This window comes from Drepanopeziza brunnea, assembly GCF_022702325.1.
Source record: "Drepanopeziza brunnea f. sp. 'multigermtubi' strain 214-2 chromosome Unknown ctg1, whole genome shotgun sequence".
Lineage (NCBI taxonomy): Eukaryota > Fungi > Ascomycota > Leotiomycetes > Helotiales > Drepanopezizaceae > Drepanopeziza > Drepanopeziza brunnea.
Genome location: NW_027094064.1, coordinates 5,193,817 through 5,209,377, shown reverse-complemented (window position 1 = coordinate 5,209,377; position 15,561 = coordinate 5,193,817). Strand labels below are relative to the sequence as shown.

The following is a 15,561-nucleotide window of genomic DNA, read 5'->3' as shown; positions in this document are numbered from 1 at the left end:
CCTTCGACCATCTTCCAGGAACAAAACACACCTCGAAACTCACAAGTCGACTACGAGAGAGTTTGAACCTTATCCGTAGACGCATCATGCACAGCATTATAATAGCTTTTATTCAAAACCTTCGAGTGCACTCTCGTCTGGCTGGCCCCATCGCGGGTATTCTCAATGACACTTGATACAGCGCTGAGAATCTTCACGACCGATCTGGATGTCCCTCGGGCTGTCCAGAAAAATGTCGCAGGGCTTCTCGATGCTGCCAGGGATTTGATCGGTGTGAGGTACGAGGTACGAGTTTGACAGCCCGGCCATTGCAATGTTATCCTGCTTCGGAGCTCTGCACCCGGCTCTTGAGAATCGATTTCGTGGTAAAGAAGCGCATTAAACACTGGTGTATATTCGGAAGAGAAGAGGGTGCCGCTGTTCCTGTCCAGAGGCGGGTGAGCTCTTTCCGTAGGTGGCTCAATATCCTTATGACCTCGATTTCGAACTCTCCGTCTCGGCAGGGTACCTAGATTGTAACTTTCTGGCGGAGACTCTTGTTGCATAGCGTGGCAATTTTCAGATTTTCAGCCATATGCTACATTCGATAAGCACTAGAGCGAGCAAGTCTCTTCAAAGCCTAGAGAAACATCATGTCTTGTTAGATCATGCCAGCAGGTCTTCTAAAGTGTTCACAAATATGATAATATACATTCCTAACCTTTAAATTTCCGGTGGCAAGCCAGTTTTGATTCTGACAAGCTTGTCAAGAGCCTTTCCACTGTCCAGTGCCCAGCCAGACGAGACATCGACCTTGTAGTACTGACCCTTGACCTCGACCATCATCATTCCATCCCTCGTCCAAATTCTCTTCATCGCGATAAACATCGCAAACGCGCCCTTGCTCATCGCTGTGCCCATACGTCGAAGTGGAAAGGTCAAAAAGTGCTTTCTATAGTGCTCCTCCAATTGCTCCTTCTCTAACGCCTTCTGTCGCTGGATCTGCTTCTGCTCCTCTATGCTGAGCTTCTTGTCCAGTGGTACGAATCTGCACGGCAGCTCGACCTCATTCGCCTTGACGTAAATCTTTCGCGCCGGGAAGAAGGGAATGGGAAGCATCTTCTTCAACTCGATTTCGATTTGCAGTTCGGGCACAGTCGCCTTCTTGGACAATGTCTTTTGAGCGACGCTAACACTCCTAGGAATAGCTGAAATCGATCTCACTAGCCTGGCCGGTCCGAGAATCAGCCATCCCCCCAGTGCTGCCATCAGAAAACTGATTCCTCCAAATGCGATTGGAACCCATTTCGAGATGTCGGGAGGAGCCATGATGTAATTACTCCAGAACGATATGGTAGCATAGGTAAAGCAAAACCCGGCGGTCCCATAACACGCAATCATGTAGGCTGTATGGGAGGGTGCTTGATAAAGAAGTGTAGGGTGCGACTTCTGGGCGAGTTGGGAGGCATAGGTTTGGTAGACCGTGTGTGAAGCTGGCGTTGGGCCTTTTATGGGGGTGATTGGAGTCAGAGAGGGCTGTTTTTGAATGATCTTCCTGGCCGTTTGAGATGTATGTGTTTTCTTTGCAGCTCGCAGTATCTTGCTGGAAGAGAACAATCGAGGATGTTGGCAGGTCTTTGCTGGGAAGAACTGGACTGCTCGAGGGACTTTGAATGCACATTGGTGCCGCAGAAGGAGACCTCTTGAGAACGCCGACATCTGAAACAATCAGTCAATTAAGGAGTTCTGTGAGAAAATTTTGGGACTTGCCTCGAAGACATTCGCTTTTGTAATTAACTTCTCAGCCTTCTCGCCCGTCAGTAAAATGTACTCCGTAGCCTGATCGGCGAATCGGGCTTAAGCCCCACTAGCGTTGGTACATGGAATTTGCCGGGTCTCAACATCTTGGGAATTCTGAACTTCCGGCCAGCTTCCATACCAAGCTCAATTGAGCTCCCATTCTCTCTTCTGAATCATGGCGTCGCTCGTAGCAGCGTGCCGTCTGTCTGCCAGACTCACCGCTAGGCAATTGCGACAGGATGCCCCATCTCGAGGTTTGCTTTTCCCAACAACAAGAAAAATAAATTCACGGAACCAGTTACTGACGTATTGGTAGGCTTCCGTACATCGACATCATGTCTCGCGGCCCAGAATTTTACCATGCCAGCTCTATCTCCGACAATGACGGAGGGGAACATCGCAAAGTGGGCGGTTAAGGAGGGGGATTCGTTCGTGGCCGGCGACATCCTGTTGGAGATTGAGACGGACAAGGCGTCTATGGACGTAGAAGCTCAGGACGATGGAATCATGGCGAAAATCTACCAGGCCGATGGCGCTAAGGGCATTAAAGTAGGCATGCGGATTGGTGTCCTCGCGGATCCAGGCGACGACCTCAGCACCCTCGAGATACCCGCCGAAGAGAACACAGGCTCTCCTGCACCAAAGGAGTCCAGGCCTGCGCCCGCAGAGCCCAAAACCAACCCCTCGTCCAAATCTGCGAGCTCAGAATCCTCTCCTGCGCCTGCAAGGAAGTCTTCGGGTCCAGCAAAGAAGCAGACATACCCACTTCTCCCCTCCGTCGAGCATCTCATGCACGAGAACAAACTCGACCCCTCCACAATCGACCGTATGACACCCACAGGGCCCAACAACCGCCTTCTAAAAGGCGACGTCCTTGCATACCTAGGAACGATTCAGTCCGCCTACCCCGCGGAGCTCTCCAGCAAAATAAACAAACTCTCTCACCTCGACCTCTCCAACATCAAGCCGGCAGCGCCCGCCCCCAAGCCAGCAGCAGTAGAGAAGGCCGCTGCGCCAGTGCCAGAGCCACTCAAGAACCTGGAAGTCGCAGTACCGATCTCCATGAAGGCAGTCTTGGAAGTCCAGAAGCGGATCCAGAGCACCCTCGGCGTCTTTATGCCCCTTTCTACCTTCATCGCTCGCGCCACTGATGTCGCAAACGAGAACCTCCCCCGCCAGAAGGGCTACACTCCCTCCGCAGACGAGCTTTTCAACTCTATTCTTGGGCTCGACAAAGTCTCTTCGGCTGGTGTCAGGGGCACATTCACGCCTCAGATAAGTACGGTGTCGTCTGCTGCTCCCCAGGCGAAGATTGCCAAGAGCCCAGCGAAGAGCAACGATATCATCGATATCTTATCTGGCAAAAAGAGGGCCACTTCTCCGGTACTAAACGGCAGGCCGATGCCAGGTCTCTCGGACACAGTCAACGTGTTCAGCCTTTCTGTGCCAAAGGGCGACGAGCAGAGAGCCCAAGTCTTCCTGGATAGAGTGAAGACTGTTCTAGAATCCGAGCCTGGGAGATTGGTTTTGTGAGTGCACTGCTTTGTATAATAGTCGAGCAAATAGAATGATTATTCCAATGCTTTCGGACCGCTCCTGTCATAAATCACGAAATCACGAGGTATGGCAAGAATAATAATCTTGTAGGCTTGTAGGTGGGTACGTTCTGGTCTCTTTACTATTCTACTGATCAACTCAAATTAGTGAATAGGTCTTCTTCCCGCGCCAAGTTCAATTTAAGCAATTGCTTCGTCGGCTCTCAGCGCAGTCGTCCATCCTACCTCTTGTCGATCCGAGCAGCACACAAGCAAATCACCTTACCGGCAATGAAGGTTCCATGGTCCCAACTGAGCTTCCAGGCAGCTCGACTAAATCCTCAAAGTGGCCTCCCATGGCAGCGAAATTGTACAGGCCGCCAACAAGTACGCTCTCGCCGCCCTCCTCCTCCTCCTCCTCCTCAAAAGCACCGAATCGCTGTCCCACCTGGCCCTCCACAATGGACTCGTCAAATTCACTCGCGACGAGATTCGTGCTTTTGTCTGGGGCGTTAGCAATGCGTGGCTTAATCGAGATTTGAAACCGGATGGGAGTGAAGACTCTCCCGGGGGCTACCGTGCTTGCGGCAGACAGTTTCCTAGCATTGAGAAGCTCCCCAGTGACACGCAGTGGCTCGGCGCCTCCCATATTCGCTTCTACCTGTGCTTCGACCTTGTTGTAAAGGTGGGCCAATTCGTCCTCGAGCTCTTTGACTCTGGTATGAATACATTGCGCTTTTGCTGCAAGGGCGTGAGCCATATCGACTGATCTCTTGACAAGCTTCTTGGTGGGAGGTGGCGATCGAGGGGGTGCAGGTGGACGTGAAATCTGCTCATCTATCCCCGCGACCCTCTCGTACCCCGCTAGCGCCGGTCTTGGTGTACAGCACTGGAGGGACCTTTCTCCCTCTTTCATCGCTGTTTGTGATTTTAAACGAGGTATAGTCTCGGCATCACGTTCGCTTTGAGACAATGATCCCAGTCTGGACTTGGATTTAGAACTCCTAGGAAGCGGCCGTTCGAGCAGGAAAACGAATGTGAACTCGCGCGGGACGCCTCCCTCCTGCTGTGAATTTTCTTCCAAAGACCAGACAAGGGCAGTATCGGGAATCCTGGGTGATGATTGAAGACTGGGTGGGGCACCTGGGCAAGGTCAGCTTCCTGGAACTAGAAATACCTGACAATACACTAGGAACACTTCTGCGTCGAGTCCCATCGATCTGTCTCGAAGCACATGCCTGCGTCGGGAGACAAGGAGATCAGAATCGACGTACTCCGCGTAGATCCCTGACTGGGAAAAGGTTAGCAACTTACGTTCGTTGATAAAATATTCTCTACTGCTCCCTATCGCTTGAAAAGAAACATCCGGAAAAGAATAACGTACATTCTCATGAAGCTCCCCACAACCAGATCCTTCTCATAGCCAATCTTGGGATCTACCGTGGCCTTCGCAGGACCCTGTGCTACCCCCAGAGAAGCACCGAGCCGCATGGAAGTCAGCAGCCACCCCTCGACCCCCACGCCATATCAACACACTGCCCGAGACTCACCTGGAAATTCCACCTCAGACTCGCGCTGCTGATCCTCCCGTACACCATATGCGGCGCGAACCTCAACACTCGCAACGGCTCCCCGGCACCATTCTTCGCCGTGATCTCAATCACCGCACTGTTAAACCGGTGCTCCTCGCTCAGCGACGGGTGGAACGTGAACGCGATCGCCACAAACGTCACGAATGTCTTGGACAGGCGCTCGTCCTGCTGGTCCCAGTTCGCATCTGCGTGGATGTTGGGGGAGACGAAGACGCCGTTCTGGAGCCGGGTTAGATGGGCCGAGATGTACGATTCGCCGAAGAAGTGGCGCTCGTAGAGGAGGTTGTGCGTCAGCTGGTACTTGTGCAGAGGGATGTGCGTGGCGGTCTTGATCTTGCCGTGTGCTTTGACTGGCTGGGTGCTTATCCTGGAGATGGCTTCCGAAGTTGAGGGATCGGTTGTGATGCTGAGAGGTGCGGTGGGGGAGTGGGTGGGGGATAGTTCGGCCATGTTAGAATTAACTTTAGGTTGACTCCGTTCTCATGATTGATAATGACAAACTGACGATAGATAAGTGATGTTACTCATAGGTAAAATGGGTTTTACGAACTGGTATTTCGAGGGAGGTCAAAACCAGACCATTTATATTCACAGTTAGGTAGCCAAAGAGGAAAGAGCTTAGAGCGCCATTGCATATCCAAATGTCAACCAGGGAAGGAACTTGTGTACCTGAACAGACGTTCCAAAATGGAGACGATCAGGTTTTTAAACATTCGTCGCTATCCAGGCTGGCCTGGCTGAAATGTCCCACCATCATTAATCTATGAACCGATCGTTGTGATTTAGGCGAGCCCCTTCTCCCGTGCTACCAAAGGTCGAAGGAGGTTGACGTCCCCTGTATGTACAGTCTGGACTGAATTAGACCATCAGCATTACCGTATAAACCACCTGTATGCCATCATGAGAAAGACAGTGAATCTTGACTCGTCCGGAATCGATTAAACTGCCCCAACCTCTGTTGAGACTTCTTGGGGAGGATGCCCGTGATATTGATTGCGCTTTCAAGCTGGAAGCGACAGCAAGCGTTGCTCTTTTTCGAAGTTGGAATCGGGACTTGCAGGGGGACTTCGGAGCTTTGGACTCTTGTGAGGTTTGGCATGAGATATGCCCGAGAGATCCTCGCTGCGAACGGCCATCGGACCCAGCATTGACACTTCGGATATTCTCTAGTGGTGTACCGGTACATGTTGTCTGCGATCCCATGAATCATTCAAGCAGCATACCGTAAGTCGAGAGCCGTCGACCCTGGCTCTTTCGCTATGGAGCATCAGTGGCGGGAAGCTTGGCTTTCCTGCACGTTTTGACCCTCGCTACCCGCAGACGCATGAGATCCTTCCCACAGAGAATCCATTCTTAGTCTGTGATCGGCATCCATGTATGGCGTCTTGCAAGCATATGGTTGATCGACGTTGATCTAAGCTTCTTTAGACTACATGTCCACTGCGTACCGGTACTTGCGTGGCTGACATGGATTGACCAGAGGGCATTTCGGAAGAAAAACGTGACCCTCCCCCCTTATGTTCAACAGCTCTCTGCAGCTCATTAGCATCGGCCCCAAAACGTCCCAAGGATGGCGGTGAACGCAAGCGGAGGGAAGGGCTGAGGGCGTGTGGGTATCTAGTAGCGCTTTGGCTCTGATATTCATGTTCATGCGAGGGCGTTCTGTGCATTCAACGACCAGCTCCATCCACCCCTCTATACGGACACAACTGCATAGTAGTCAAGAGGTAGCTGAAGTTGAAAGGACGCGCGGTACAATTGATTTTTTTTTCAGATTGATTAAAATACTATAACTATAAACTCTCTCTCTCTATATGTATATACAACAATTGTCGATATAAATACTCAGTATTATAAGTACCTCAAAGGCATGACCCTCTTTCATAAAAGACCGTCATCGAACCGTCTAAAGTCAGGACTAAACCCTATTCAGAAATAGTTTACCGGATAGACCGTCCTATTGAAAGAGCCCGTTTCCTGGCCGTCCTCTGGCCCGCCCCGTCTAGATTTTTGAAACACGCTCATTACAGAGCTCACTCTAAAAAATCCAAACAGTCTATCAATCATCTCAAATAAGATACCATTAAGAATATAGAAACCCTTCTTCTAATAGTATCGTTTTTGATTATCATTTAATGAACCCGTCGCCAAGAGACTTCTCGGTAAGCGTCGGTTACCTTAAATTTAATTCGAGAGAATGGACCGACTCGATGTAGCAAAGGCGGGATAGTAAAAGCTGCCCTTCTATAGTAAATGGAAGATCAACGAACCATTATATTGTAGACATTCTTGAATAAAAAGATGTGCCGCATCGGGTCTGATCTTAATCAATTAATCAAAATTTTTTAATTACAAGCTGTTATTCCTTTATTATACTTTTCGACCTTACTAGTCCCGTGCTTTCAAAGGCGTATGTATATAATGTCAGAATTGCCGTGTAAATACTAAGATAAGCGAGGCACGCGAAAATCGGACCTTTATCAAAACCTCTCAAAAGAATACGTGCATCACTGCCAAATTTTATCTAATAATTAATACCTTCTCTAACATCATAAATTAAATCATTTGTTTTTCGATCTAGGAAACGTTTTTGTTTAATTGATATTGTGGCTATCACTATATTCGAGGCAGACAAGTAAAATTGAATGAATTACTCTAGACAGTTTTTAGCTATACTTTCACTACGTTTTAATATATTAGGTGACATTAAATAGTATACGTTTGTCGAGTAAAGTTTTCTAAGCATAGCATACCTTTTTTTTTATTGTGTATATTGGGAGTTGTTGTTTGATAAGTGGTATACCGCTACTGTCCCCGCCTTGGTGGTGCCGACTACCTAGCTACCTACAGCAAGTCGGTCGATTCTTACGGATTAAATCTAAGGTAACCGACGATTATCGCGCTGCCACGGGTTGTACATCGACGCTTTAAGATATTTTAAAATCGGAAGCAGTGGATTTAGCAAAAGTTTGTCCAATTACGCGCTCCACTTGTAACACAGGTGGCGAGGGGGGGGGGACGGTGGGAAGGGGTAGGAAACTAACGTAGTAAAAGGCACATTTTACTACCTACTTAATCGCTTACTAATCTAAGTTCTCAGTCGAAGTTCGGGGATGGCCCTGGGACGGCCGTAGGACGGTCCCAAAATGGTCCCAAAACGCTCGGGGACGGTCCTAAAACGGTCTCTCGAGGAAGATACGAGCACCTAATCGTCGGTGCCCTTAAATTTCAATTCGAAAGAATTGACCGACTTGCTGTAGCAAGTCGGCACCACCAAGGCGGGACACCCAGCACGGCGGGACAGTAACGGGATACCACTTATCAAACAACAACTATTAATATAAATATAAAAAAAAAAAAATTCGTATGCGCAAAAAACTTTGCTTAACAAATTTAGATTTAAAGTATCAAAATGCATTCATTTGTAATGATATGATATATTGAAATATAATAAAAATATAGCTAAAAACTGTCTTGTATACTTCAAATTTACTTGTTTGCTACGAATATCTGAATAACTACAACCTAAATTAAAAAAAAAACCGTCCCACAGATCGAAAATGAATGATCTCATGTATCATATTACTCAAGGTATTAATTATTAAATAAAAAGTTGGTAATGATGCACGTGTTCTTTTCACAGGTTTAAATAAAAGTCCGATGTTCGTGTTCCGCGCTTATTCTAGTATTTACGCTGCCATTCTGATATATACCTAGGTAGGTACCTTACTCATTAATAAAATCGAAAAAAAAAATATATATATATCAAAAGTAAGGTACCTACCATTTTTACTACTTTAACTCAACACAATAAGCAGAGGAATAACGGCTTGTAATTAAAAGATTTGGTTGGTTTATTAATATCAAAATCAATACGGTGCATCTTGTTAGACAAGAGTAACTATTATATAACAGTAGGCTTATTTTCTCTTCATTAAAAAAGAGCAAATTTTACGGTCCGGCCTTGGTGGTGCCGACCTGGCGCAGCGCCAGCTCGGGATTTTTTGCAAATTACATTCACGGGAACCGACGATTACAAGCGACGATGGTAGTCGGTTGAAACCATTTCATTGGCGCAATGCTTTGGATTTTTGGGATGGTCTCATTACAGGTTCGATTCCGATTCAGCTGTAGACCTAGGGTGATCCGCGGGCCATACCAACCTCCTGGGACCGTCTCCAGAAGAGATCATCATCGGACGATCAGCTGACTGTCCCAAAGCCGTGCGGTTCTCTTGGCTCCCCGCAAATTTGGTTACCGAGGGAAGACATCAATTTTTTTTTTTTTTTCCCCACGGGCATTTTTTTTTTTTTTGGTTCGCCCATGTTATTTAAGAAAGGGCCCCCAAAGTTGCAACGTCAAGTCCTACGCTCAGTAGTATTTATTGATTTGCGTCGGGCGGGTGGCAGGCGAGGCCTGCCGCCCTGGGACCTCCCATGGGGTACGGCGACGTGCTAAGCTAAGGAGGTACCTATATATATACAAGACAGCCCGAGAAAGCATTTCAAGGTGGAGGAGCCGCGAGGCTGCCACCAACTGCGCCCTTCCCCTACGGATAGGATGGTGCAGGTCCGAAGCCCGCTACGGAGTGCGGAGGTACAGCGAACAAGAAGAAGTCAGAACATTCAACTCCAAGTCCAATGCCGCCAGTCGGTCGTCCGATCTCCTTTAATCTCAAAAGCCGATTTCCAATCAATAGCTTCCGTCGAGAACTCCTCCACCAGGTCCTCTTCGGATTCATAGCAATTGGCCCACAAGTCCAAATCGCCGCCGTTGACCACCTTCGTCGGAATGAGCATCTGCCACTGCCAATTGATCGCAAAGCGCACCGCTTTCTTGGGCTTGGACACTACTCCCATTGACTTGATGTAGTCCACGATGACCTCTTCGTCGGCGCCCCATAATTCTTGTCGCTCCTTCGGAGTCGTTTGGCTCCAAGATGTCGGTTGCCAGCCTTCGTCGATCTCTTTCGCCTTCCCCCCATCCGAAGTCGATTTTTCAAGAGATTTCGGGATGAAGACTTTTCCGATATCGCCCATCTTCCTCTCATTCGCTGCGACAGCACAATACCAATTGCCCCCTTTTTTTTCTTCTCTTTCATCATCATCATCATCATCATCATCATCATCATCTTCATCTGGCAATCCACCAGGTTCGTTCACTATTTGGATCATCAGCTCCCGCGTAACAGATGGCGATCGAGATGGATCATCAGCTCACCCAGATACAAGCCAAGTCCCAATCGAGGAGAGTCTAGGGAATCCTCTCCATCTGGCTCGTTGCCTTCATTGAGGAGCTCAGCCTGGTCTTCCTGTACAAATGATAGCTTGTTGTCTTTATTGACGAGCTTAGCTTGGTCCTATAACTCGCGTCATCAATATAAGCCTACTTGTGCTAGGTAGTAAATCAAGTAAAAACTCACTTCCGAAAGTACTGTAAAGCCGATGAGTACGTGCTTGTCCCACCAAAACGCTTGAGCCCTATCGAAGAAGAAGCTCAAGGCTAGCAAGACCGCCAAGGTAGACTTCGATCGCAGCATCGTGTGTTGTTACGAGATGATGAGGTTGAGATCTGAAGCGACAGTGCGGGAAAGAGATATCCATCTACATATACATATATATATATATATATTTATCCATCTCTGTCCTCGAGCCGTACGAGTCGCGATTTCCACGTCGGTTAAAAATAATCGTCCACGGCTCCCCCCTTCACCCGACCCGGCACATTTCCATGTCGAGAATCGCATCCCAAATATAGCGTCCAATTTCCCGATTTGAGGCGTAGCCAACCCCTACCTGAAAAGGGCCAAAGTGGGGCCCCCACTCTGAACGGTCCGGACCGTCTTCGGACCGCCTCTCTCTCCCAGATGGTTCCCGGACTTTTACTGCACAGTAGGATGGATGGATGGCCAGTGGACCGACCACCCCGCCGTCACGACTTATTAAAAGTAAGATTGAGATTGTGCCCTCATAAAATCCACGTTTCAGGTGATCTGAATCGTGCGTAGTACATAGTAGCTGGAATGGAGACCGATGGACAGAGGTACCGGTAGGCAGGTCACCGCGGTCGAAGTGTCGTCACCCTCGCCGACCCACCGACTGCTTTTTTTAACCCTAGTACTACTACCGGTAACGGTACTTGGGGTCTGTGAAGTGAAATGAGGTTCTGCAATGCTTGCCGTGCCTAGGTACGTACAGTAGCGATCACGTTACTGCCCAAGCGGGTTAGAGGCCGATCGGAGCCGTGGGTCGACGAGGGTTACGCCACGTCGCCGCTGTACGTACCGTACCACTGTCCGTCGACTGCGACGATCGATTATCCAAGTCCGTTTTGTTTTTTTCTTCTTCTCTCCTTCTTTTCCGAGAACCTTTTCACTCGATTGGACCGTCGTGTATGCAAGTAAAAAGTCGGTCGTTGGTAACCGAAAAGACTATCCTGAGAACCATCCTACTACTGGTATTCCCCCCCATGAATAATACTACGTACTTGTAGGCAGCATCACGCAATAAAAGCCTACCTCATCCGTGCCACCCTGGGATCCTGCCCTTGACGTACAGCAGTACAGTACCGTACAGTAGAAGCGTACCTAGTCAAGCTATCCTCGATGCTTAAGAAGGGCCAAATCCACACGAGATAAGATCTTAATCGGTTGATACTATTTTCTTCATTCCCATTGGCTTTAAGTAAAAAAACCTGGTGTACTCCACTACGTACTGTATTAGTACCGGTAGTACTACCTTAAAGGCAGGTAGGGGGTCATTTGAACGGTCCTCTGACCCTCTTTTATAAAAGACGGTTATTAGACCGCTTAAATTCAGTACTAATCTCTTTTCAGTAATAGTTTGCCGAGAAGACCGTCCCATTGAAAGAGACCGTTTTGTGGCCGTCCCATAGCCATCCCCGTCCATATTTTTAAAACAGGCTTATTAATAAGCTCGTTTTAAAAAATTGAAATAGTTCGATAACTATTTCAAACAAAATATAGTTGTAAATGAAAACCATTTCTTAAATGGAATCGTTTTAGTAATAATTTAATAAATTCGATGCCAAGATATTTCTCGGTATCGCTGCTACGGCTTATATATCAACGCTTTAAATTTTTAATAATCGGAATCGATCGATTTAGTAAAAGTTCACCCGCGCAGATGCGCTTTTATAGCACCCGGGGAGGAGGGGGGGGGGGGCGGGTGGTGATAAGGGGGTGGTATACCTACTAGAGGGTAGACTGCTAAGCAATTGAAAAAAAAAAAAAAAAAAAAAAAAAATTGCTTATTAATCAACGTTTTTCGGGACGGTTTCAAGTTCGGGGACGGCCTTGGGACGGCCTTGGGACGGCCACAGGACGGTCTTAAAACGGTCTTTTCATAAAAAGACCGTCTTTTATAAACGACTATTTAATCGATTAAAACCGTCTTATTTTAGTAATAATCTTTTCACGAAAAGACGAACTCTTATAAAAAACGATTCAATCGATTGAAATAGTTTTTTTTTAGCTACGATTTAAATAATTTAAATCGTTTGTTTTCAGATTCTATTCAATTTTAAGTATCGGCTTAAGGTGATCCACTAGCTATGCCAACCTCTTGGAATCGTCTTTTAAAGAGACCGTCATCGGATTATCAGCTGACGGTTTAAATGACCCCCTACCTGCCTTTAAGGTACTTACCCCTCGCTACCGCCCCTGCTACTGTATTACTTAGGTACCCCCTGGAATCGGCCCTTCGAAGACCCAGTATTACAACTACAGTATACTGTACTTAGTAGTAGTCCCTGAACTTGAAACCGCCCCGCCCCCCCCCGAGAACTTTATTAATAATCCAGAGAAGCAAGCAAGCAGATACTACTAAGTAAGAAAATAAGCAGAGGATTACCTACCGGTAGTACTACACGCTCTTTTGCTTGGCCCCCCCCCTTCCGCAGCTCCTCAAGCCCTGCTCATACAGTACTACTAGTTGTCGGGTGCGATGACCATACCCCACCTATGACGTCCCATCTGCTAAATCGATCGTCCCCGACCTTAAATAATTTAAAGCGTTCATACAGGTACTGTAAGTATATATTCCTCCCGCAGGCAGGTAGTAGCCATAACCGAGGAAAAAGGGTATCTCTACACGAACACGTCGGCTGCACAATCCATCCAGTCCAGATCTCCTTACCATTCAGGAAAGAAGAAATAGAAAAAAAAAAGGTTCTTTCTTTGTCCCATGAGAAATAGTACCTTCCTTACCCCGCCGATCGTAAACGATCAAGCTCCTTCGTTTTTAAATCTCCAAAACGAGAGCTCTTGCAAGCAAGAAAAACCCCGTTTTGAAAATCACGACTCGACTAAAACGGGGCCGGGCTACCGGGCTACCGGGCGGCGACAGTATGGGACCCGGTCTCCTGCTTGGAGGAGTCGGAATAGCCTCTCTGCAAATGAAAATGAAAATGAAAGATGAAAATGACATGAAATGAGACCCCGTTCCTGATCTGCACCCAGCGCTTCTCTTCTCGCACGTACACGGTGTCTACGTCCTATTCGTAGTGAATCGTCTTTCCTACTGTACTGTAAGAAAGGGAAAAAAAAAAAGGGTCAAAGGACCTTCCTTACCCCTGCCTCTCAAGCTGGTCCAGAGCTCTCCCCAGTTTTCTACTACTAAAAAAGATCCACGAGCGCATGGGGAAGAGTCAGACCGATACAGTCGACAGAGCGACGACGGAAATGCTGGCCTGGCCGCACGAGTCAGTACGTAGTACTTGTACTTGTAGTAGTACTTGTACCCCCGTACCTTACCTACTACTTACCTACCTACGGTACCTATAGGTAACTAGTCAACTACTAACCAACCAACCAACCTGCTATAGGTAACCGACCTACCTGCTACTACGTACCTGCTACGTAGGTACTTACGTAGCAATAAATAGATCCCCCTGAATGAAAACCAAGGCCCCGAGTCGCATTTACGCTTAATTAGCGACCTACCCTACCTACCTACCTACCCACCTACCCACCTAGTAAATGACCATCCTCCTTCCTCCTCCTCCTTGGCCGCCTCCCCCTCCGCAAAGCTCTCCCCACACCCCGCGGGCTGTAGATATATGGGGCAACAACTTCAAGCCGCTCGCCGTCCTTCTGTACGTTAAGTACAGTACAGTACAGTACAGTACAGTAAAGTCCAGTTCCGTCCCGTCCCGTCCGCAGCTTACCCACCCACCCACCTTTGCACCAAAATCATACTTTCTACGGAACTACTTACTTACTGTGCACTACCTAAGGTACACTAGTAGTGAGTACAGTACAGTACAGTACAGTACAACCAACACATACGTACTGTACTTACAGAACCACTCCACTCCACACCTCTCCCCACCCTTTCCCCCCCCCTTTCCCTCCCCAGAAAGTAATCCGGCCCCACAACCCATACTTTCTTTCCCCTCCCCTCCCCTCCACCCCACCCCACCCCACCCCACCCCACCCCATTCCAAAATCCCCATCCCAAATCCCGAACCCCGAACCCCGAATCCCGAATCCCGATCCCCGATCCCCGATTCCCCAAACAGTCAACAAAGAAGCAAAAAAGCAAAAAAGCAAAACAAGAAAAAAGAAGAAAAAAGAAGAAAAAAGAAGAAAAAAAGGAAGAAGAAAAAAGAAGAAGAAAAAGAACAAAAAGATAATACCATTACCATACCATACCAAACCATACCGTAAAACCGAATAAACCCCCTCCTCCGTGCTCCTCCTCCCTACTCCCAACTCCCTCCTACCGGTACTCCGCCGCAGACGTTCCCCCATCCCATCCGAGGTACTACGTACAAAGTACTACGTACAATGTAGTAAGAGTGGCACAGGTTTGTGTATACTGCACAGTAGTAGTAGTGGTGATTTACCCTACCCCACCTCTCCACCTCCATCCATCCATCCACCCATCCATCTCTCCATCCATGTCTCCATGCTTAACCCCATTTCCCCCTTTTCTCCCATTTCCCTTTTCCCCCATTTTCCTTTCCCTTTCCCCCATTCCCCTTTCCCCCATTCCCCCATTTCCCCCATTTCCCTTTCCCCCCCATTCCCCCCCATTCCCCATTCACCCCCTTCTCCCCTTCCCTTCCTCCCTTCCCTTCCTCCCTTCCCCCGGACGCACCAAAGACGGAAAGACGGAAAGACAGACATCCTACCGCGCCCAGCATACCTAGGTACATAGGGACATACGTAGATCTATTTCGGTCGAGTCCCGGAGATTGCAGCGCGCTGAAGAAAATAGTAGTTTGGCGAGGCATAAGTTCGGCTGGAGAGGGCTGGACATGATTTGCGACCGGGCGACAAGGGCGCTCGCTGGCCGCACGAGTAAAGAAAGGGGGGGGGAGGGGGGGGAGCAATCGATCGGGACAGGAAACAGACGGGGAGGAATGGAAGGGGGAGAAGAATAGGAAAAGAACAAAAAAGAACAAGAAAAAAAAAACAAAAAAAAAAAACAAAAAGAAGAGTCATGTAAATTAGTCTTTATCTATTACTGGGTATCTCTAGACCGTCCTCTCTCATGGCTGGGGTCTGGCTCCCGGAGAATTGGCCCAGCATGTAAAGTCAGGATGTGTGCATATCCGCCATCAAAACGCCGCTAGTTATCGACATGTACCTTGCGCTCCCGTTCGTTTCGCACTACGGAAGCTCGCATCGA

The 15,561-nt window shown here is 48.2% G+C and overlaps 5 protein-coding genes across 6 annotated transcripts; 1 reads left to right on the top strand and 4 right to left on the bottom strand.

Annotated features, from left to right (window-relative positions):
• Positions 1 to 50: 50 nt before the first annotated feature.
• L3040_001008 (uncharacterized protein) lies at positions 51 to 545 on the bottom strand (the record flags this gene model as incomplete). Its single annotated transcript, XM_007297261.2, has 1 exon — positions 51 to 545. The coding sequence occupies one exon, from the start codon at positions 543 to 545 to the stop codon at positions 51 to 53; it is 495 nt and encodes a 164-aa protein (XP_007297323.1).
• Positions 546 to 593: 48 nt separating this feature from the next.
• Positions 594 to 1,883, bottom strand: L3040_001007 (uncharacterized protein; the record flags this gene model as incomplete). Its single annotated transcript, XM_066155395.1, has 5 exons — positions 594 to 619; positions 701 to 733; positions 807 to 1,698; positions 1,750 to 1,785; positions 1,860 to 1,883. 5 exons carry the CDS (start codon positions 1,881 to 1,883, stop codon positions 594 to 596), a joined length of 1,011 nt encoding a protein of 336 aa, XP_066013414.1.
• Positions 1,884 to 1,954: 71 nt separating this feature from the next.
• L3040_001006 (uncharacterized protein) lies at positions 1,955 to 3,312 on the top strand (the record flags this gene model as incomplete). Its single annotated transcript, XM_007297259.2, has 2 exons — positions 1,955 to 2,033; positions 2,096 to 3,312. The coding sequence occupies 2 exons, from the start codon at positions 1,955 to 1,957 to the stop codon at positions 3,310 to 3,312; spliced, it is 1,296 nt and encodes a 431-aa protein (XP_007297321.2).
• A 279-nt stretch (positions 3,313 to 3,591) lies between these two features.
• L3040_001005 (uncharacterized protein) lies at positions 3,592 to 5,356 on the bottom strand (the record flags this gene model as incomplete). 2 transcript variants are annotated; one of them, XM_066155393.1, is made up of 4 exons in its annotated part: positions 3,592 to 4,457; positions 4,629 to 4,648; positions 4,699 to 4,772; positions 4,865 to 5,356. In XM_066155393.1, the coding sequence occupies 4 exons, from the start codon at positions 5,354 to 5,356 to the stop codon at positions 3,592 to 3,594; spliced, it is 1,452 nt and encodes a 483-aa protein (XP_066013412.1). The 2 variants fall into 2 exon arrangements, with proteins under 2 accessions (XP_066013412.1, XP_066013413.1); XM_066155394.1 differs by lacking the exon at positions 4,629 to 4,648 and adding an exon at positions 4,511 to 4,605.
• Positions 5,357 to 9,531: 4,175 nt separating this feature from the next.
• L3040_001004 (uncharacterized protein) lies at positions 9,532 to 10,445 on the bottom strand (the record flags this gene model as incomplete). The annotated part of the gene is made up of 3 exons (XM_007297257.1): positions 9,532 to 10,067; positions 10,127 to 10,265; positions 10,329 to 10,445. The coding sequence occupies 3 exons, from the start codon at positions 10,443 to 10,445 to the stop codon at positions 9,532 to 9,534; spliced, it is 792 nt and encodes a 263-aa protein (XP_007297319.1).
• Between the last annotated feature and the right edge of the window lie 5,116 nt (positions 10,446 to 15,561).